This window comes from Hyaena hyaena, unplaced genomic scaffold (assembly GCF_003009895.1).
Source record: "Hyaena hyaena isolate Hyena2069 unplaced genomic scaffold, ASM300989v1 scaffold_821, whole genome shotgun sequence".
In the NCBI taxonomy this organism is placed as follows: Eukaryota; Metazoa; Chordata; class Mammalia; order Carnivora; family Hyaenidae; genus Hyaena; species Hyaena hyaena.
In genome coordinates this window covers 408,292-431,899 of record NW_024081452.1, presented here as the reverse complement: position 1 = coordinate 431,899, position 23,608 = coordinate 408,292, and the positions used below count along the sequence as shown (strand labels likewise).

At 35.1% G+C, this 23,608-nt stretch overlaps 1 protein-coding gene across 2 annotated transcripts in view; it reads right to left on the bottom strand.

The window, feature by feature from the left end:
- ZNF292 (zinc finger protein 292) overlaps nucleotides 1-23,608 on the bottom strand; it is a 96,740-nt gene that overhangs the window by 8,226 nt on the left and 64,906 nt on the right. The window contains exons 5-8 of one of the 2 annotated variants that reach the window (XM_039219425.1): nucleotides 17,348-17,550; nucleotides 10,661-10,797; nucleotides 8,210-8,351; nucleotides 2,746-2,784 (exon numbers count right to left, since the gene is read on the bottom strand). In XM_039219425.1, coding sequence (XP_039075356.1) covers nucleotides 2,746-2,784; nucleotides 8,210-8,351; nucleotides 10,661-10,797; nucleotides 17,348-17,550 — 521 coding nt within the window. The remainder of the gene's footprint in view (nucleotides 1-2,745; nucleotides 2,785-8,209; nucleotides 8,352-10,660; nucleotides 10,798-17,347; nucleotides 17,551-23,608) is intronic. The other variant, XM_039219426.1, reaches the window with a different exon arrangement.

The window sequence follows — 23,608 nt, the reverse complement described above, 5'->3', positions numbered from 1 at the left end:
AAAACTGCCTCTTATAAAGCACTGTAGTTGAGTTGTGTGTGTGTAAAATGAACTGTAAAGAATAGCAGAAAAAGGATAAGCACTGGGAACTAAGACAACACCTGGGTATAAAATCATCTAATATAATTAGGCAAACTTGGAAGTTATTACCATCTCTAACTGTTCATAAAAGAAAGAACAACATAAACTTCCTAAAACTGATGTATTAATGACAGTTATGTTTTTTAAGTGTCTGATATAGGACAGCATAATGTCTGGCACATAGGAAGTGATCGATAAATGTCAACTCTATCACAAATCTCATTTCCTAAGTTTGTATTTATAGTCCTTCTCAAACAAAAAACCTCTTAACCCAATTACAGAACTGAGAATGTCCCTCTATTTCCTAACTTACTAGTAATGAAAGGAGATTTTCACTTTTAACAGAATAATCTGATCCTTCATGGGGGGAAGGGACTCTTAGTTCTATCATACATTGGCTGAATGCCAAATCCTCTACCTCACTGCTGAAACATCTTAAAAATGAGGAGACACAATAAATGTTTTTCCTTTTGAATTAGCATTTTTTAAGTTTGTTTATTGAGAGAGAGAGAGCACATGGGGAGGGAGGGGGAGGGGGAGGGGGAGAGAGAGAGAGAGAGAGAGAGAGAGAGAGAGAGAGAGAGAGAATCCCAAGCAGGCTCCAGGCCATCAGCGCAGAGCCTGACATGGGGCTCAAATTCACAAACCATGAGATCACATAACCTGAGCTGAAACCAAGAGTTGGATGCTGAAGTGACTGAGCCACCCAGCTGTCCCTGAATTAGCATCTTGAACTATTATTACAAGATAGCACTAATGATGGTAAAAGTCATTTGAAAATATATGTAGTGAAGAGATAAAAAGTGGGTTTTTAAAGGACTAAGAGAACATAAATATAAGAAATAAGCCAACTGTAAGATGTGGCCACATTCATGGGGAATGGAATATGTATTAGATAGGTTCAAAAGGCAAGAAAAAAACAGGTTAAAAAAAAAACCTCATAGGGTCTGTATTTTCACAGGCTAAGAAGGAAATTTTTTTTTTTTTAAACTAAAACAGAAGCTTAGATTTGTAGACCAAAAGGAAAGTGAAGGGAAGATAAATTGGCCTTGACTTTAGGAAAAGGCAAAGACCAAGAAGAAAATGGACAAGAATAGATATGAGACCTATATGAAAAAAAATTTTTAATGTTTATTTATTTTTGAGAGAGAGAGAGACAGAGCACAACCAAGGCAGGGGCAAAGAGAGGAAGACATAGAATCTGAAGCAGGCTCCAGGCTCTGAGCTCTCAGCACAGAACCCAATATGGGGATCAAACTCACAAACCACGAGATCATGACCTAAGCCGAAGTCAGATGCTCAACTGACTGAGCCACTCATGTGCCTGAGACCTATTCTTAAAAGTGACAGTAAAGAAAGAACAAGGAAAGAGGTGGGACCATATGGTTGTCTCTAGCTTTCACATCAAACCTGTATAGTTATTTTATACTATTCCAAGAAAAATCTGAGTCAGAAAACTTTTACAATAAAAAAAAACATTTGTACGTCTTGTTACATGCTTTAGGGGCTACTTCTAATAATGCACAAATATGATGATCGTGTTTATCAGACAGACTAGTAAATATGTAGAGGACGAGAATTCTGGAAAAGGCTGTAATTATTTTAAAAATTCAGGAAATGACTGAGAAAGGACTTTAAGAAAGGATTCAGGATATAGAGGTTTCATGGATGAAGGACATCTATCTACTTTGAGGAAGATGACTGTAACTATTCTCTGTCACATGAATGTTGATCTCTTTCTCTATAAATGACAAAAGTAGATTCAAAAGCTCTACCTATTGCTTAGGAAATGCAACTAAAATTATTTCAGAGAGAAACTCAACTGACATTTCTATTCTAATACAGTCTGCTACTGGATTCAAGGGTACATTTCAACTCATTAAGCACAAATAGCTTTGAATAAATTTGCTTTAAAAACATCTTAATGTTATAATTAAATGTGTAATCTTAAATCATGGCAACAAAACTACAACAAAATTTTTATTCTTATGAGTTTTCATCTTTGTGTATGTGACTGAAAATTAAGTTTATAGGTGATACTCAAATCATAAACTGGTTATACAGTAAGTGCATTTATTTTTTTATTAATTTTTAAATTTTATTTATTTTTTAAGTATGCTCCATATCCAGCATGGAGCCCAATGCAGGGCTTGAACTCCCAACCCTGAAATTAAGACCTGAGTGGAGATCAAGTGTCCAATGCCTAATTGGCTGAGCCACTCAGGTGTCCTTATAATAGTCATATTTTTTAGATTTTTAATATTTGTTTTTGAGGGAGTGAGCATGCGAGCATGGGCACAAGCATGAGCGGGGGAGGGGTAGAGAGAGAGGGAGACACAGAATCTGAAGCAGGCTCCAGGCTCCGAACCGTCAGCACAGAGCCAACTTGGAGCTCGAACTCACAAACCACGATATCATGACCTGAGCTGAAGTCAGATGTGCTTAACTGACTGAGACACCCAGGTGCCCCTATAGTAAGTGTTTTTAAAGAGGAGTTTGAATTCACAATTTTCCAGAAGTATGTAATTAAACAATTAGCCTATAATAATCTACTTAATCAATAACATTAGTTAATAAAAGTACTGATAGCGCCATCTTGAATTTAAGAGTCAAATTTGCTTGAACTTAAGTGCTAAAAATTCAGAGAGAGAAATAGAGACTCACCCACACCCCCCAGACAGTGGTCCAGCACCAGGCAACCTTCTGAAAAATACAAGGTTTTATATTTGGGTACTACCCCCCCACCTCCACTTTTCTGTTCCTCTCCACTAACTGCCTAGGATCCTTGACCCAAAGCTACCTTAGGCTTACAAACTGATTAATTTCCCCATGTACATCTTATTCAGCCTTTCTCCATCCATGCATACCATGTTTTGCCCTGCTTTAAAATTCTTGAGGGGCGCCTGGGTGGCTCAGTTGGCTAAGCATCTGACTTCGGCTCAGGTCATAATTTCACAGTTTGTGGGCTCGAGCCCCACATCAGGCTCTGTGCTGACTGCCAGCTCAGAGCCTGGAGCCTGTTTCAGATTCTGTGTCTCCCTCTCTCTCTGACCCTCCCCTGTTCACGCTGTGTCTCTCTCTCTCTCTCTCAGAAATAAATAAAACATTAAAACAATTTTTTTTAATTCTTAAACTGTTACCTTTGTATTTCAGAATTAAATATATATTCTTAATTTTTAATACATAAAAAGGCCTTCACAATCTTACCTCATCTGGTCTAGACTAATCTTTTTATCTTTTGCCCTAACCAAATAGCCTATGTTGGCAAAGTAAGGTAACGACAGATCCCTAAATACACCATTCTCTCATTTGTCTTGATACCACTTGTGATACTTTGATATAAGAAGAAATACATATTTTTTCATCCAGGGTTCCCAGCACATAGCTCCTAAAACCTTTGTAATTTCCTAAATGGTAAGAGCTATAAGGGATCCTTTTGTTCCCAGCTCCTAAAATAGCTCCAGAGCCTTAAACTGTGAAACAGGTGTTGTTATTAATAAGGCCCTTTTAACCACAAAGGAGTTTGTTAATGAGGTAATTTTTGGAAAGCCCCCAGATAACCACTGGATGGTGACTGGTAGCAGGGGAACAAACCTGTGATTATCGAGGGTTGGAACTTTTAGCTCTTGCTCCCACCCACACCTCGAAGGGAGGGAGATGCTGGGCTCTGAATCAATCACCAACACTGGGCAATAATTTCATCAATTGGGCTTATGTAATGAAGCCTCTATAAATACCCAAAAAGAACAGGGTTCAGAGACCTTCTGCACTGGTAAACATGTAAAGATCTGGGAAGGCAGCTTGCCCTTTCCCCCATAACTTGCCCTGTGCATCTCCTCTTTCATCTGGCTCTTCCTAAGTTGTATCCTTTTATAATAGGGTATATATAGGTAAACTGCCTTCCTGAATTCTGTGAGCCACTCTGGCAAACTAATGAAATCTGAGGAAGGGGGCTGTAGGAACCTCTGATTTTAGCTCGTTGGTCAGAAGCACAGGTGACAAACTGGACTTATTAGCATCTCAAAGGGTGTGTGTGGCAGTCTTGTGGGACTGGGCCCTTAATCTGTGAGATCTGTGCTACCTCCAGGTAAACAGTATCAGAATTAAGTTGTAGGATACTCAGCTGGTGTCCAGAGAATTGCTTATGTGGAGAAAATCCCCACACATTTGATAACCAGAAGTATTCAGTGAGTAGTGAGAAGAGAGAAGTTTTTTCTTTATATTACTTTACATGTTTTTCTATTACCAGGAACACTTTGCCCTCCCCTTCTGTCTGGCTATCACTCAGAGTCAAAACAGACAAGTGGGTTAGATGGCTCATCTGTTCCTGTGTCTCCATCAATAGAGTGAAAACCATAAGAATAGAGATATATTTTTCAACCTTTAAATTCCAAAGATCTAGGAAAAATCAAGAACTGGCCAGTAGTCTTCAACAACTCCTGGAATTTTGTTTTTTAAATTTATTTTTAAATTTTAATTATTTATTTTTAAATTTATTTGAGAGAGAGAGAGCACACAAGTGGTGGATAGGGGAGGGAGAGGGGAAGGGAGAGAGAGAGAGGGAGGGAGGAAGAGGGAAGAAGAGGGAGAGAAGGAGAGGGAGACAGAGAGAGAATGAATCTTAAGCAGACTCACACGACCCCAGGATCATGACCTGGGTCAAAATCAAGAGTCAGATGCTAAACCAACTGAGCTACGCAGATGCCCAACTCCCAGCATTTTTAAAGAGGGCCACTAGTGGGGCGCCTGGGTGGCTTAGTCAGTTAAGCGTCCGACTTTCGTTTAGGTCATGATCTTGCAGTTCGTGGGTTCGAGCCCCGCGTTGGGCTCTGTGCTGACTGCCAGCTCAGAGCCTGGAGCCTGTTTCAGAGTCTGTGACTCCCTCTCTCTCTCTGACCCTCCCCTGCTCACGCTGTCTCTCTCTCTCTCTCTTAGAAATAAATAAAACGTTAAAAAATATATATACTAAAAAAAATAAAGAGGGCCACTAGTTAATTCAAATCACTAACACTGAGGCTAAAATGCATTATGTGAAAAATGAGGAGACTAGAACCTAGTCACTACCGCATTAATTTTAATGTCTCTTTTGGTCCTAAAGCAATAATAATCTAGGATTCTAGTTTTAAGATAAAACCTCTGCTTGATCAGGTTTAAAAAGCAAAAACAAAGGGAAAACATTTTTATGCAATGGGAAACAAGATTTTTGAGGCAGAGTAATTAGCACGTTCCAAGTTATTCTTGTCAATAGGTGTGCTCTCCTGGCCAACTCTCTAAGCTATTTTTCATGCTTTTAACTGCTTTATACAGGTACTTTACTTCTGTATCCAAAGTCTCTCCAGAAAGCACCACTCAACAGAACTGTGATGATGGAAATGTTCATTATGCTATTCAATATGGTAGTCCCTAGCCACATGGAGCTCCTGAGCCCCTAAATTGTGGCTACTGGCTACCACAATGGACAGTGTAGCTCTTGTTCAAGTTTTTCCCCTCTCCAACACAATCTCCTTGTGATAGGGGTGTTAAGGTTGAGGGAGGAGAATCACTCTTACTTACTGTCCTTAATTAATCTAATTAAGAAATGAGAGGCCCTTGGGTAGCTCAGTCAGTTGAGCATCTGACTTGATTTCAGCTCAGGTCATGGAATCAAGCTCCACACTCAGCATGGAGCCTGCCTCTCTCTCTCTCTCTCTCAATAATGAAAATAAAATAAAATTTTCAAAAGTTTTACACAAAGTGGTTAGAATTATCAGGTGGTCAACAGAAAGTCGAGATTTATACCCAATTTGGCTTCTGATTTCAAGCTCCTCCTACTTTGCTACACTGCTCTTTAAGTGAGACATAAAGCAGTGGCACAACCTATATTTTAAAATTGTACATTAAATTTTTAAGAAACTTACTACTGTTTATTTTTTGTTTACTGCAACACTACCCCATATAGAAAATGGGAAATCAGAATGAATTAACAAGGCTGACAGGAAAAACTGGAAAGCAGAAGGATTCATTCCTGTCCTTTACTTTGAGAAATTCTCTTCTCTTGAAAAGAAGATATTTTAGGAAAAAAAATGAAGATATATGTAAGATTTACTGACCAACTATAGATTTACAAAGTTACTTTTAAAAGGGGACAGAAGAGGATCTCTCCTTTCAAAAAAAAAAAAACTACACATGAATTAAAAAATACTTCTTGTTATGCTGCATACCCATTTCTTAAGGATTCCTAAACACTGGTTGGAACCCCATTCTATGCTAAGTAGCAACTATGGAAAGTGTCTTCTGTGTATATTTAAGACGGGAACCAACTGCATTACTACAATGGTTACACTATAAGGAAATAAATTAATCTTATAAAACTTGGATTCCAATTTAAATAATAAATAGAAACACATAGGCAACCTCTGCTTATAATGTCTGTCTTCAGTTGTGTTTAATCTGTTTAATCTACTTCTTAAGTGTTTTCATTTCAGTGATTTGTGTTTTACTTCCAAAAGTTCGTTTGACTCTTTAATATCTGCTTGATCATACTCATAGTATCTTCCTTTCTCATACTTTAATTCCTTATTTTATGTCTTTAAATACATATATTTTATAGAATTTTCCATAACTGTGTTAAAACTATTAGGCAAATAATTCTATTCTTTTTGTCTATTGAAATTTATTCATGTCATGTTATTTCATATACTTTATAAATCTTGATGGTTAAATTTACTTATGTCTTGGGGCGCCTGGGTGGCTTAGTCAGTTAAGCGTCTGACTTTCACTTAGGTCATGATCTCGGGGTTTGTGGGTTTGAGCCCCGTGTCGGGCTCTGTGCTGACTGCCAGCTCAGAGCCTGGAGCCTGTTTCAGTCTGTGACTCCCTCTCTCTCTGACCCTCCCCTGCTCACGCTGTCTCTCTCTCTCCTAGAAATAAATTTAAAAAAAAAAAAAAAAATTTACTTATGTCTTCAAATATATGTCTTCAAATATATGTAATTTATAGTTTCTATCCTTGCATGTTTAATCCTGTTCTTCTCTCTGCCTGAATTCCGTCATGACAAACTGTTTCATGTTCTATAAATCTTGATCACAAACTCATCTTAAGAGGGCTTCAGCTAAGAATCCTCTACTGACGGTATGGCTCTCCAAAGTTCTGCATTTGCTTCTCACAGGTATCCCAGGTGTTACCAGGCCAGTACTCCACCATTACCTTCTTAAACATTACTTACTCGGCATGGGGATTTCTGGACTATACAGACAAGGTAAATTTGGATCCCAAATCTGCAAGAGGGTAAAGCTATTACAACTTCTTAAAGAAAACATTTTTCCTTCTCTGACCCACAGCCCAGTTGGACATGCACAAGTTTTCCTATCATTTATCTGTGTTTAAAAAAACCCAAAAAGGTAGTAGTATTTTTCTAGTCTACTTTTTTCAGTGAAATTATAGAACTTCAAGGTTAGGGAAGGGAAGGGGGACAGAGAACTCACTTCCAGCTCCCCAACATGAGAGGGCCCAAGATCTTATCACCTATCCCCATAAAGCGATCTCCTATCCCCATGTGTATATCAAAACTCAAAGCCCTTAGTTACTGCAAGTAATAACATACCCCAATCAATCCCCACCAGGCTAGAAGAGGCCCAGCATCAGCTCAAGTTTTCTGCTCCAGTTTTTAAGTTCTTCTTCATTTTAAGCCTAAGGATTTCCCCTCCCTAAATTCATGCCATCTCAGATGCTATACTCAAAAGAAATGTTTATTTCATCAAGAATTTTGGGGCATTTTGTTGAAAATTGATTTTTAGACAATGTAATCTGTCAGACTGCTAGCAAAGGAAGCTCTCTCTACATTTCTCTTACACACTTTCTAAATTTCTACAGAACCGAACTATCAAAATAGCAGAAGACTTAAGAATAAAAGTTGTAGAAGGAATAAAATACTAGTATATTACTTTTCTTCAGGTCAAGAGCAAGACCCCTGGCTCTCATTTGCATTTTTAAGTTTCTCTATAGCAAATCTCTACTATAAGACTAATAAGGAAAGCAATGTTCAAAAACTCTAAAACAAAAATCACTGGAGGAGGTGCCAAAATAATGTCTTTTATTAAAGATTATTTATATTTCTTAAATTAAGGAAAAATAGCTTGATTGTTCTTACCTCGGAATTAATAACTTTAATCAGGAAGAAAATGTGATATACCGTCTTGGTTAACAGAGAAAGTTGACGACATCTTTCTAGGTATACTTGTATAGATGGTTCTACTCTTTGCTGTAATTTACTCCAAAAGAGAGTGAGTTCCCTAGAAAAAGAATAAAAAATAAGTTGAAGCAATAATGTAATGATCATGGACTATGTCAGTACAGTCATTACATTTGAAATTAAAGCTAGTTTTAGATTCTAATTCTACATGTGAAATTTGTTTAAATTAGATATAAAATAGATCTCAATTTTTTAGAGACTACATAAAATCAGGATATGATTTATCATTTTATTGACTGATACTTTTCAATCTCAGATAGAAACACTGCCTGTCACTGGTGAAGCACCTCTCACTGAAACTAAAATTATACAAATGGTCACTCTGAGTCACATTTGAACTTTATATAAGAAGTATGAAATGTGTGTATACATAAAATGCATAATACATATATATCAATGGCATATTTTAAAAAGCATTTCATTTTTATTCTACCTTAAATTTAAAATTGATCAATTGGTCAATTAAATTTAAGATTTTAAATTTAATACTATTAAATGTTAACAACCAACAATGACACAGAACCCAAAAGAAAGGGACTTAACTAACTTCTGTCAAATTGGTAAAATAATAAAAGAAATCTTTGAAAACTGACTTTAAAATTATTTCAAATGCAATCAGAATGTATTTTTCATAGAAAATAAGCCTACTGAAATGATGAATTTTCCTCCCTTTTACCTATCATCCTATTTCTCTTCTGTCCTCCTTGGTTAATTTCCACAAAAATCTTCTTCCTTGTTTCAACTTTTTTCACCAAGTATTCTCCTCAATACAGGCCTTTCCTATTATTATTTCCTCAGTTTGCACTCCTAGGAACTCTGCCCTTTCACCACCCAATTGAATAACTTGCTCATTTACTGGATTTTAACCTATATATTGAGGACTTCAAAATCTGTCTCTCCAGTCTTGACCAATTTCACCTCTCTAGTTCTTTATAAGACTTCTCCACTTTGATCTCTTCTGAAACCTGAAACTTAATATATGAAAAAGATGATTAACATTCTTTCCAGTTCACCATCTAATTTAATGCATCATTATCACTGACCCTATCAGCCCCTGCTTTTTACTATCCTAAACACTGTTATTGTCAACATTTTTTTTTTACCCCATGCCACATGCATAAGGAAGCCTTCATAACTTCCCAGATGGACTGTTTACGGGTTTTCTAGTTGATTTTCCTGTCTCAACTCTGTCCTGCCACTTAATCCCAACTCTGCTCTCACTGTTCAGCCCCCAACCCATTCTTCTCAATTACTTGTTTTAAACAGCATTTCTTAAACATAAACTCCTATTTTGCCTTCCTTCTTAAGAGCTGATAATAGATTGCCTTTGTTGGTCATATGAAATCCAGACTTTGATGCCTTTTTTAATGAAAAGCATACTTAATTTCCTATTTATTACAACTATTTATGTTGCATAGAAAATATACTTGTCCTTAGTAGTAAATGCATGTTATTTATTCTTCCTTCAGAATCTTTCTACATGCCTTTTATATTAATCCTCTCTGTACTGCATTCATGATTTTCCCATCATAACAAAACTCACAACTGCTCAGAAACCTTTATAAACTTTATTCTTCTTTAATGCTACATTTATTTAGCTTGTCTGTTCCATATTCATTTGTATGTAATGTGTTAGTCACTTGGCAAAAATTCTTAAATGTTAGTATATTTTAAAATAAATTTGTGTTTCTATATAACCAATATAACAGTGAAGACTGATAATGCTCTTCACTAAACAGATTGTCAGCTTTTGCTAACATATTAATTTAAGACAGCTGACCTTAAGATTTTTGAATCAGCTGAAGTCAACAGCCCCATTAGTTGTAAGCTCCCCAAAAGATTATATATAACAGGCTTTGCACACTTGAAAATGTATCATATAAAGTAATGTGCACTGAAGAAGGCAGTGAAGTAAAATGATTGTCTCACAGACAGAAAATGAACTATATTTCCATACATGAATGATTAGCAGCTAATTATGTAATTGAAAGTGTGTAATATGCAGAGGGAAAAAATACACACATTCAATCATAGATTGCTTACATATCTGAAAACATTGTTATTGTGGCATTAGATAAAATAAAACTTTCTTTCATTTTCTAACATTTATTAATCATTATACAATCATTACTGGTATGGTAAGGAGTTGTGTGGTCCTTAATACAAAAAAATTTTAAAGTTATAATATGAACTACTTGACAGTTTACATAGCATGTAATGACTGAAAATAAGCTTTTTCTCTTAAGACTTTAAAGGATTAAAAATATGTTCTCAAGCTCTCTGCATTCTCACAACCTATCTTGTATTCTTGTTTAACAAAGTTTTCCTTACAAAATAAAATCAACTCACCAAGCACAGTACATATCTCCTTGTTGAAGCTGACGTGATAAAAATGCAGTACATAAGACAAGAGCATTTTTTTCATCACCCTCAGATTCTAAGTTGCAGATCATTTCTAGTGCATCTTTACAATCAACTTCTGAGATCTACAGAAAAAGGACACAGAAATAGGCCATAGCACAGTTTGTATTAGGATATATAGCAATAGACTTTAAAATCTTCACTAGATATTTATAGATCATTTTAATCAGTAAAACCTCACAAACTCATATACTATCAATTCATAGTTTGTCATTACTACGCTGCAATAAAGCAATCTTTTTTCAAGTCAGAAAACCAACTATTTTCAAGAATTTTACAAATATCTATATGTAAAAAACTAATGCTAATTTTAAGTACCCACTGCCCATTAATCAGGCCTATGATACTGAAAAAGAAAAGCTGTATATTTCCCCCTTTTCATCTGGTAATTTAAAAAGCATTAGAATCAGCAGAAAGACAGAGAAAGGTCTATTGGATATAGACTAATAAAGTGTCTTCATCTGAGGGGGAAAAAGTATAATATGAAACATTTTATACTGTAGTTATAACCACCTTTAAACTCATCTCAGCTTTCTATAAATCTCCATTATTTTTCTTTTCATATAAATTCATTTCATCTCAAAGCCTCAACAGTCATGCATACATAAGTATAACATAGATGAAGGCAACTTCTTCATTAAATTACAATCTTACTGCTTATTTTTTGAAAAGTTTAAATTTACTATCACAGTACAATGATTTACTACATAAACAGAATTTACATATATCTATACAAGCATTTGCTGTAAAACAAAGATATGTCCAACAGCACACATCACAAATTACCAATGTTCCACAAAATAAAAAAGATTAATTCCAACGTGTTACAACTGACAAATAGCAAAAAAAAAAAAAAATTGAAGACCAATACAGACCACTGGCACCCATGTACCACAGAGGTAACCATGCCACTCCTTATCGATCTTGTCTCCCCTCATCAACTTGCGAGTATGTGAGTGAGAGACAGAGAGAAAAAGAGAGAGAGAGAATAAAATATGATGTGTTTAGGACTGAACAAGTGCCTAAATAAGGATAATCTTGAGGTTGATCTTTGAGGAGAATTAAGGTTGCATGAGAATAGATTTGGAGGTTCCATTCTATACCTTAAGTTGGGCTAGAAACCACTAAAACAAGACCCAGCTCTGAGTCTATGTGTTTAACAACAATGATTTCTTAAAGGAATTATGAAGATAGTGGCAGAGTTAAGACTGAAACTGAAGTCTTGGAACTCTCCGGTACAGTGCTCTTTCCATTATTCCTCCATCTGACTCTTTCTAACAAATCTTTAAGTGAGCCCATTTAAACAAATTTAAAAAAAGGCTGAACAATTTGTAATACCAAATATCTGTATCACATTAAATACACTGTCAGACATATTTTATTATTTAATCAGAAATTTTCTACTAGGTATTATAATTAACATGTTATACACAATGAATGTGGGGTTCAAGGAAATTATGTAATTTGTCCAAGCTGCAAAAGTTAATTAAGTGGTAGAGCTACAAATCAAATTTTGTCTGACTGACATCAAATACTCCCCTTCTTTCCATTTGATCACATTATCTTTTACTGCAACTGTTATTTTTTTAAAAAAATTTTTAGTGTTTATTTATTTTTGAAACAGAAACAGAGCATGAATTAGGGAAGGGCAGAGAGAAAGAGAGGGAGACACAGAATCTGAAGCAGGCTCCAGGCTCTGAGCTGTCAGCACAGAGCCTGACACATGGCTCGAACCCACAAACTGTGAGATCATGACCTGAGCCGAAGTCGGATGCTTAACCGACTGAGCTGCCCAGACACCCTGAAACAGTGTTAACTTTAAACAATTATCCTGGTATATACACACAGACAAATGTTAGGAAGTCAACCCATGAGTTTTGTTTACTTTTTCATGTTAATAATAATAATAATAACAGCTCATATTTATTTATTAGTGCCAGCTTCTTCAGAAATAGTATTGCTAAATCTGCACAATAGCTTGCCTGGTAGATATTACTATTAACTTTTTAGAGATAAGGTTCAGAGAGGTTACTTGCTCAAAGTCACATGCTATTAATTAGTGGCAGTGAAGATTTCAACCCAGATGGAGCTTCAAAGTCTTTATTTTATCCAGAATTCTCCATGCACAAGCATGTTGAGGCCCTTTATTGCTAAATATTGATTTTCACATATTCAGGTTTAATAAAAAATCTTACATCCTGAAAGTCTGATTTGTTTTGAATCTGATCTTTCGCTGCTGTTCTTCTAGTTTTTTTTTTTTAATGTTTATTCATTTTTGAGAGAGAAAGAAAAAGAGAGAGAGAGAGAAAGACAGAGACAGAGCAGGCAGAGAGAGAGGGAGACAAAGATCTGAGACAGACTCCAGGCTCTGAGCTGTCAGCACAGAGCCCGATGTAAGGCTCAAACTCATGAACTGTGAGGTCATGATGTGAGCTGAAGTGGGACACTTAACTGACTGAGCCACCCAGGTGCCCCTGTTGTCCAGTGCTTCTAAAACCTAAGCCTGATGATTCTTGCTCTGATGATGCAAAATCTGTGTATTATATATAAGGAAACTTATTTTCCCAATGCCATTACCTTCATAAACTTACACTTAATAATTAGAAATATATATTTGTAAGTCAGATTGCCTCTATTTTAAAAAGCATTTCATTTTATCTTCTACCTTCTCTGTATTTCATATATATACAACATATCAAATGAAACATTTGCCATATTCAATAATACAGAAAACCTCACTTTTTATAGGTATGCTAAGAAAATAATTTTTACTGTCCTTCATTTCCCTGATTTGCCGCTAGAGAGTCCTCTCAAACAGGACACTTAAGAGAATGGCAGGGAAAATTAAACCATATTTAGACTAATGAATGGCTCAATTCAAACTATGAAAGTGAAATGCAAGTCAAATACAGCTATCAATGAACAAGAATTTTTTTTTTTAATCCAAGGCAGCATAAAATAGCAATTACCAGTATTTACTTAAGTAGGGACTATTTACATATTATAGATGTCTTTTCTCTATTGCTTTAAAAAACAAGCAAAAAAATTAAGTACCAGAAAATTTAGAAGTGAATAAATTTTTAAAATCAGAAGAATCTGTTAAAGGCATATTTTGCTGACCTCTTTGTAAAACAGAAAAACCATCTCAAAAACATGAAAGATGAGGGGTGGCTGGGTGGCTCAGTTGGTTAAGCATCGGACTTCAGCTCAGGTCAAGATCTCACAGTTCTTAGGTCTGAGCCTCATGTCAGGCCCTGTGCTGACAGCTCAGAGCCTGGAGCCTGCTTCAGATTCTGTGTTTCCCTCTCTCTCTGCCCCTCCCCTGCTCATGTGTGTGGAAATAAACATTAAAAATTTTAAAATAAAACACAAAAGAGGATTTTTAGGTTTTAATATGGCTCTTTATGCCAGGTATTCAAAAAATATAGAGCTCTTCTCCAGTATTTATATACATTTATCAAGTATACTTCGAAAATGTATTGGCTCTAATCACATTTTAAGAAGCCTTTTGCTTACCAACATAAAATTGCTTTCCTTCTAAAAAAGAATTTAAATGGTAAGCCTAATCATACTAAGAAAACATTAAATCAAATAGTGAGCTACCCTTTTTTTTTTAACCCTCAGGCTAGCAAAAATTTAAAAGACAAATAATCTCCAGTGTTAGGGAAGAGGAAATTTCATATACTGTTTATGGCAGTATAAATTGGCATAATCTTTTTTGGTTGGAAGTATGTCCCTATCTATTAATTTAAAAATTCCTTGACTCAAGAACTCCATTTCGTGAAATATGCCCCACCAGTGTGCCCCTGACAGAAATGAAAGGATGTACATACAAGACAATAGTTTAAATGTTCCCTAGGTCTAACTAAAGCTATTATAAATACATATATGGAATTCTGCAGCCATGACAAAGAATGAGGTTGATCTATATGTAACAACATGGAAAGATGATGTTCATAATAAACAGGGAAAAAGTAACTTGCTGTCAGGGTGCATATATATACAGGAAAAATATATAGAAAAGTATTCTATATATATTAAACATCAGAAAGGTTAGATATCAAATTTCAAACCAAATGATTACTTGGGGAAGTATTAAATTGGGAAGCGATGATTAGAGAGAAAAAGGTTTTACTTTTTAAATTCTATGTTCACTTTAATGACAAAACCAATAGAAATACAGGATCTAAATCAACACTGCTCACTTTGTTTTATACCTATATCAAGAATACAGGCCAAGCTAATAATTCCCGAGAAGCCAGACAGACACTACTCTCTCTCAGCCCCATTCTTCAGCCATCTACCAAGGCGAGCTGTTAATTCTATTACAATGAAAGGATCGTGGGGGAATAGTCAATCCCTTGCCTACTTGCTCACTTGGACAAAGGTTTCCTCTAAAGGACCACAGAATCGAGGGTAAGGTTGATTCTTTCCAATATCTATGCCCACCATACTATAAGAAATGGGTAAAAAACTCAAATGCTTCTAAGAACCAGACAGGTAAAGGTAAATAAATGTGTGTGAGAGAGAGAATACAGCCTCTGAAGGGGATGATGTCTTTGGGCAAATGTTCCAAAGTGACTACCTTCTCCTGGGACAGAAATAAAATAGATTTGGTGACAGCTAATTTTAACCCACTTCACATGGAAAAGGAAGAAAAGGTTTCTGTATGTTTGTAATAGGAACATAAAAGAGTAACCAAACAATCTCTAAGCAAAAGGGGACTTTTAGCAAGAATGTGGAGGCTTGAGGTGCCTGGGTGGCTCAGTCGGTTAAGCATCAGAATTCAGCTTGGGTCATAATCTCACAGCTTGTGCATTTGAGCTCCGCATTGGGCTTTCTGCTGTCAGCGTGGAGCCTACTTTCAATCCTCTGTCCTTCTCTCTTTGCCCCTTCCTTTCTCTCTCTCTAAAAATTAAACACTTAAAAAAAAAAAAAGAACATGGAATGCCTTAATTCTACCTGCCTAATGTAAGAAGGGGAAAAAAAATCATTTCATATAATATCAAAGATACTTGGTATTATGATACTATATTATGATACTATGATATTGCCCTCATAGGGAATTTTCTTGAGGATCTCCCAGAGCAAGCTGGGTTGCTACTACTCAACTAAACCAAAAGGAAACAGGTTCAGTACTGCAAGATCTTTTGATTATTCAACAGAGTTAGAAATACAGATTCTTCCTAGAAATTACAAATTTATACTCTTCAACTTCAAACAGGACTTCAGAGCTAACCCAATGACCCTATGGTTACAAAGTTTTCTAATAGAAGTTAGGATTCTTTAGGCCAAGGCTTATCCCTTAACCCCCATTTAACCCCACATTGCTTAGACATCACATATCATTCACTTAATAAAAATTTGCTGAAGGAAGGATGGATGGATGGACAGACTGACCTAAGGGCAAGAAGTGAATTGATAATGAAAGCTTTATTTGAGCTGAAAAAAAATCTAAGATGTGGCAGCAGTGTAATAATTTAGTTAAGAATTTTAGAAAAACTGTTCAATACATTTCAAAAGCTATCTCAAGAAACTTTACAGGTCTGCCAATTAACTGTCTGCATACCTATTCTGAACTAATAAGAAAACTTCAGTCTTCTATTTTGCTCTCATACAGAGACTAAAAAGCCAACTATCTGAGATAAAAGAGAAAGAAAAAAAAAATCTATGGATTAGCCAATGTCCAAACTGATACAATTTCTTAGGCGACCGCCCTGGGATCTATTCTGTCCAGCCTAGAAACTGCCATACATCACTCTTCCCAGTACCCTCATTAGCCTCACCATCTACAACAACCTTATTGGACCTACTCTTAGTCCAAGGCTACCATCTTCCTCTCCATTTTCTATTCTTAAAAAAAAAAAATAATAATAATCACACAATTACCTCTACAATCACAACCTCTAACCTCATATGGGCATTCAGCTTTCTGTCTGAAGGTATACTATGCAAATTCCAAAATCATTTGGACCATGATTCTACCTCAGAATTCTGTAGTATAAAACAAATACATGAATACTATGCTTTATGCCAAGCTAGAAATAAAAAAATCATGTGTTTCACAGAGAAAATAAAGTTTTACATTCAATATATAAGTAAAATTTTAGTCTATAGATAGACATTTTCTATCTGTATTTATAATTTCTTCTAGGAATACATTGTTTTTGAATACATCATGTGTATGTATAAAACAGAAAACATATTCTTAGGAGGAAGTCATATAAATCCTAATAGTTACTTAAATTAGCCAGTTAGAAAGATCTACAAGTATCCTACAAGTATCAGGTAAAACAAAGTTAAGGCCCAACTGCTGACAAATATAAATATCCTACTAAACTGTTCCGCCACCTTCATCTTTCCCATAATTTAACCAACGCAGTAAAAAGATTCAAATTATTTAAAACAGAAGCTAGGTGAAATCAGTTTACATATAATTCTGAAAGCTTCTTAGAATCACTACCCAAGAGCATACTAAAAAATTTAGATTGACAATAACAGTCCCTTGCTATCTCTCTTCTCTAAGAGAAAGAGAAGTCAAAGACATTCTAATCTAATTGAAAATTAACTTCTTCACTTTTAAAATTAATTGCTAACAAAAGAAAACATACTTACCTCTTCGATTAACTTTTCATTTGGTGATGATGTACAAAGACAAACAAGGTAAGTTTGCTTAAAACTACCCTTTGTACCAATCTCTGGATGGTCAGAACACAGCTTTGCTAGAGCAGTTGCTTGATTTAACTGATTGGTTTTGATTAGATGTTTAATTCTCATATCCAACAAGATGGGACCCTCAAAAGCTAAAAATTCATTCACTTTAAAAAACAAAAGACATGATAGATTATTAACATTTGAAAATAATTCATTTGCAATACAAATACTTATAAGGAATATATTTTTTTAAGCACAGGAACTACTACCCTTTTTTCTTTGCAATTTTCGATTACTGTCACACTATTACGAAACACTAGACCTTATAAGCAAAAGGAGTTTATACTGCTAAATTTTAAAAGGTGCTTTAAATATTTTTACCTGAGAGTACCATTTAGAATGAAATGAATTAACTTAAGATAAAAATAATTTTGCATTGAATTCTAATAGTCCATGCTATTAAAATTATACTAAATTCTTTTCCTCACAGCATTTATTATTGAATACCAGAAATTAGCATCCCTAGAAGTTTGCAGTACTGGAGCATTACACACTTACACTGGTAACCACAAAAGGATACTTGGATATGCTAGAAGGTGAGATTCAAACTAATACTGTGTTCAATACTGATGACATATTTTTTATTTTACTAAGGTGAAGTTCTATTTTGCTTTAATGGGTGTTCTAAAACAAATTAAATATCTACAGAAAAATAAAGGGGGTAGGGAGAGTCTGCTGATACTTCTGTAGGTTTGTAACTTTTAAAACATTAACTGATAAACCTCAACATTTGCTTAAACCCACTTATGCATTAATACACTTCTACTCTGTTCAAATCTCTGAATTTCCTACTGCCTGTTTGATCAACTACAAATAAGAATTTTTATTTTTTGTATTTGTGAGGGAGAGTTAACAAGTGCATATTTAAACTTTTCTCTGTTTTCTTTACAAGAATGAGAAAATCGTGTTTAAAAATTTATTTGGTGATGTATAGCCTGAGACCTTTGGAAGGCTTTTGGGAATGCAATTTCACATACTCTAAGTAAAACACACAATTTCTCTACTTATGAGCAGGCTGGGAAATATGTCTAGTAAGCAATTTGTGAGTTAAAAGATGGAAAATGAGAAATGTTCTTCCTTCTTTAAATATTCTTTGTTACCCGCTAGTAACTTTATTTTTTAGATCTAACTGCACTGTATTCTACTGTAAAGAGTCTTCTCCAAGACAGTATAATCATGGCTCCTCGGTATTAAAACCATGAGCATATAAGCTTCTTAACACAGAATCTCAAATTCCATCCTTTTCTTGAAGTCCAGAACTTTGTACCTGCCACACTCTATTCTACTCTCTGCCACGCTAAACTAAATAAAAAAGTATGAAGACTCAACATAGAGAAATAAAACTAAATGCATAACTTTATGGTGTCTCTATGTGTCTTACGTATATAGGGCATTACTCTTCTTTTTTAATATCATCTGATCCTACTGGGGACAATTATATTGCAAGTATCTTTTAACAGTTTAGTTCACTGCCAAACCAAAATCAGTAAAGACTTTAAATGAAAATTTTTTAAAAAGTTAAAATAAAGTTGTTCTGGCTATAAATAAGTCATAGACTTAAAAAACAGTTTTAGTTTCCTAGTAATTCTTTCAAAAGGAAAAATCCAGCAATACAAGTCTGGGAATTACTTAAAATACTCCCATGAAAACTCAAAATCAACAAATTCAGAGAATTATGGCAAAGAAATTAAAGGTGGCAAGTATTTAACAAAACTGATGACACTCTGAATAGAATCTCAAATAGCAACATATAAAATAAGAATGACAAATTGTACAAAATAATTTCTGTGCTAGTTCAATGTACAGGAGGATACATGTTAACACTGTAAAATGTCAAATACATAGTTACATGTGGATCTTTTTTTAAACGATAAGAAACCACTGCCACACTTACGACAAAACTGATTCCAAAGAAATACAGAATATTAGAGCAGAAGGGACTTTACAAATCATTTTGTCCAGCTCCATCACTTGGCAGATGAGTAAACTGAGGCTCACATAAGGTAAGTAACTTCTTAAGGTCATACAGCCAGTTAATGGTAGAACCAGGACCAGAAAAATGGGTCCTCTAACTTACAGCCTAATACAGTGGTGGTGGCATGAGAAAACAAAATTCACATTTGACTAGTGTGTCTCCTTTTTTTTTAAGTAGGCTCCATGCTGCACATTTTTTTTTAAGTAGGCTCAAACTGGGGACTTGAACTCAATGACCCTGAGATTAAGACCTGAGCTGAAGTAAGAGTCAGATGCTTAACCGACTGAGCCACCCGGGTGCCCCTACTGTGTCTATTTCAAATTAGAATGGCACTTTATAGCAGTAAAGAGCTGTGAAGTAGCATTAGCTTTTAAAGGAAAATAATTCTGAAGCACAGGGTTCAAATGGATCAAAAGTAGATTACATTTTAATACTCATTTCATGAAGAACCTACTAAATGCTCACTCTCCCCCATCTTTCTCCACTTCTTCCTCACTGCTTTCCTTTTACCCATTCCTCTGTATCTTTCTCTACTTCTCTCCAATCCAGACATTACAGCTGTTGTAGCATCACCACAAAGACTACCTGTTTTAGTGCTTGCCAGAGTTATGAAAAAAGTCTTATATTTATCCTTGAGTCATAGCACATCTCATTCTCTACCTTGCTTTTCCCATTCCCATCCCAGAAAAGTAAAAAATATCTTGAATTTTACTTGTGTGTAGACTTTTAATCTATTTTCTCTGTATTTATGGACTTGAACAGAAAAGCAGGTTTTACTACATTTGAGGTTACATAAAATGACAATGTAAATGAATGATATTTAGCCAGTTTAATTAAGAAAGAATGGCTTCTTCTCATAGAATGTCACATAATATTAAAAATAGTTCCTACACTGAAGGTAATTAAATATAATATATATGTTGGATTTCTGTGATAAATCATTTCACAAATATCAAATGAACATATCTTATGCACAAAAACTTAAGACTAGGTCCTGAATTTTCCTCAAAGTGGAGTCAAGGTATTTACTGGGTGTTTATCTCCATGCCCAGATTTGCACACAATTTCCTCTGTAGCATCTCTAAACTAGCTGTTTAACAAGCATCTCAAACTCTGCATAAAAAAATTCTATACTGGGATGCCTGGGTGTCTCAGTTGGTTAAGCACCTGACTCTTGATTTTGGTGCAGGTCATGATCTCACAGTTTGTGAGATGGAGGCCCGCATTGGGCTCTGCACTGTCTATGCCTGGGATTCTATTCTCTTTCTCAAAATAAACATTTAGGGAAAAAAATCTCTTATACCACAGTATATGTTACCTCAATCCACTTAGTTGTGCTCAAGCCAGGAATCTAAGAAGTTGGCCTTAAAGAATGCTCTCTCATGCTTCCTTCTCACCCAGACATCCAATCCACCACCTAATTTTGTCATTTATAATTCTTAAATACTCAATCTATTTACTCTTCTCCATCTCTACTCCTGATATTCACCCATTCCTCCCAGCCCACTCTTTAAGCTATGAGACCACTTTATAGCACTCTGTTAGTCTTCTGGATCCACTCTTAAGTCATCACATCTCCACTAGGACTTGCTTTTTCTTTTTTCTTTTTTTAAAAGCACACACTTGATTGTCTTCTCCCAGTTTAAAATTTGCCAAAGGTGCCTTTGCCTTCAGAGTAAATTCTGAAATTTTCATCATGGCCTACCTGAATCTAAATTACCTATTCCTTTTTAAAAAGTACAATTTGTATTTTGTTTTAAAAACAACTTAGCATTTAGGTAAGAGAGAGGAAAAAAAGGCATTCAAATTGGAAAGGAAGAAGTAAAATAATCTGCACATGACACGATCTTATAGAAAACCCTAAACACACACACACACACGCACGCACGCACGCACACACACCAATTAGAATAAATGACTTTAGCAAAAAGTTACAGGACACAAAAATCAAAACACAATAAATTAAATTTTTATAAACTAACAATGAATAACCTGAAAAGGAAATTAAGAAAAACAATTCCACTTTACAATATCAACAAAAAGAATATAATACTTAGAAATAAACCTAACCAAGAAGGTGAAATACCTGTCCCTAAAATCTATAAAACATGGCTGAAAGAAATTAAAGACACAAGAAAATGGAAAGATCCCTGTGTTCATAGAATGAAAGACTTAATATTGTTAAAATGTCCAGCTATCAAAACAATTTAAGAATTCAATACAATTCCTGTCAAAATTTCAATGGCATTTTTTGCAGAGAGAGAAAAATTTATCCTAAAATTCATAGGAAATCTCAAGGGATTCCAAACAGCCAACACAATTTTGAAAAAGAACCAAGTCTGAGGTTACACTTCCTCACCTCAAAATAATTTATAAAGCTACATTAATCAAAACAGTGTGGTACTGGTCTAATGACAAACATATATAGGCAATGCTGCAGAACAGAAATTTCAGAAATAAACCCTCACATGTACAGTCAAATGATCTTCAACAAGACTGCCAAAATCACTCAATGAGAAATGGACAATTTTTTCAGCAAATGGTACTGGGAGAACTAATATCCACATGCAAAAAAATGAAGTGGGACACTTACTGTATACCATATAAGAATTTAACTCAAAATGGACTGAAGATCTAAATTTAAGACCCAAAACTATAAAACTCCTAGAAGAAAACAAAGAGAGTAAGCTTGAAGACATTAGACTTGGCAAGAATTTATTGGATATGACAGCAAGGTACAGACAAAAAACCTAAATACGGACAATGGGAACTACATCAAACCTAATTTTTATGTATCAAAGGACAGAACAGTGGGGTGAAAAGGCAGCCTACATACTGAGAGAAAGAATTTGCAAATCATATACCTGCTAAGGGGTTGATATCCAGAATATATAAAGAATGCTTAAAACCTAACAATAAAATATCAAATAATCCTATTATAAAGTAGACAAATGACTTTAAAAGACATTTCTACAAAGAGGATACAAATGTCTAACACACAAGAAGATACCCAACTAATCATGAGAGAAATGCAAATCAAAACTACAATGGGACATTACCTCACATCATTAAAATAGTTACTATCATAAAACAAAAAATAAGTGCTGGTGAGGATGTGGAGAAATTGGAACTTTTGAGCACTGTTCATGGGACTGTAAAATGGAGCAACTTCTATGAAAACAATATGGAAGTTCCCCAAAATGTTAAAGATAGATCTACCATATGATCCAGCTATCCCACTTCTGGGTATATACACAAAAGAACTGAAAGAAGGGTCTTAAAAAGATATGCACATGCACCCCCATGTTCATAGTAATACTACTCACAACAGCCAAGAAGTGGAAGTAATCCCAATGTCCACCAATAAGTGAACAGATAAACAAAATGTGGTATATACAGGCAACGGAGTATTATTCACTATTTTTTTTTTTAATTTTTTTTTTTATTTGAGAGAGAGAGCATGCAAACAGGGGAGAGTGAAAGAATCTTAAGCAGGCTCCACACTCAGAGCAGAGCCCAATACAGGGCTCAGTCCCATAACCCTGGGATCATGACCTGAGCTGGAATCTTGATACTCAACTGACACCCAGGTGCCTTAAAAAGGAAGGAAATCCTGTCACATGCTGAAATATGGACTATCCTTGAGAACATTATGCTAAGTGAAATAAGCTTGTCACAAAAAGGTAAATATGGTACTAAAATAATCAAATAATAGAAACCAAAAGTAAAATGATGGTTAACTACTGGCTAGGCGTGGTGGGTAGGGTTCAAGGAGCTGTTATTATTATAGAATTTTAGTTTTGCAAATGAAAAAGTTCTGGGGATCTGTTTTACAACAATATGAATATACTTAACACTGAATGGTACACTTAAAAATGATTAAATGGTATATTTTATGTTATGTTTTTAATCACAATAAAACATAAATTAAAAAAATCAATGCAGCATTGTTAGTCACAAAAATCCAAATTTAGAAATTTAATAAAAACATAAAACGACAAGCTCTGGATAACTGGTTTTTAACCCTGGCTGTATAATCATCTTGTTCTTCTAAAAAAAATACTAATGCCTGGGGCTCAGACCGAGACACTATGGTCTGAGGTAGGCCTCTAAGCACTGGAATGCCTGAAAATTCTTCAGGTGATTTAAGCACAGCCAGGATTGAGAACTACTGCTCTAGGTATCTA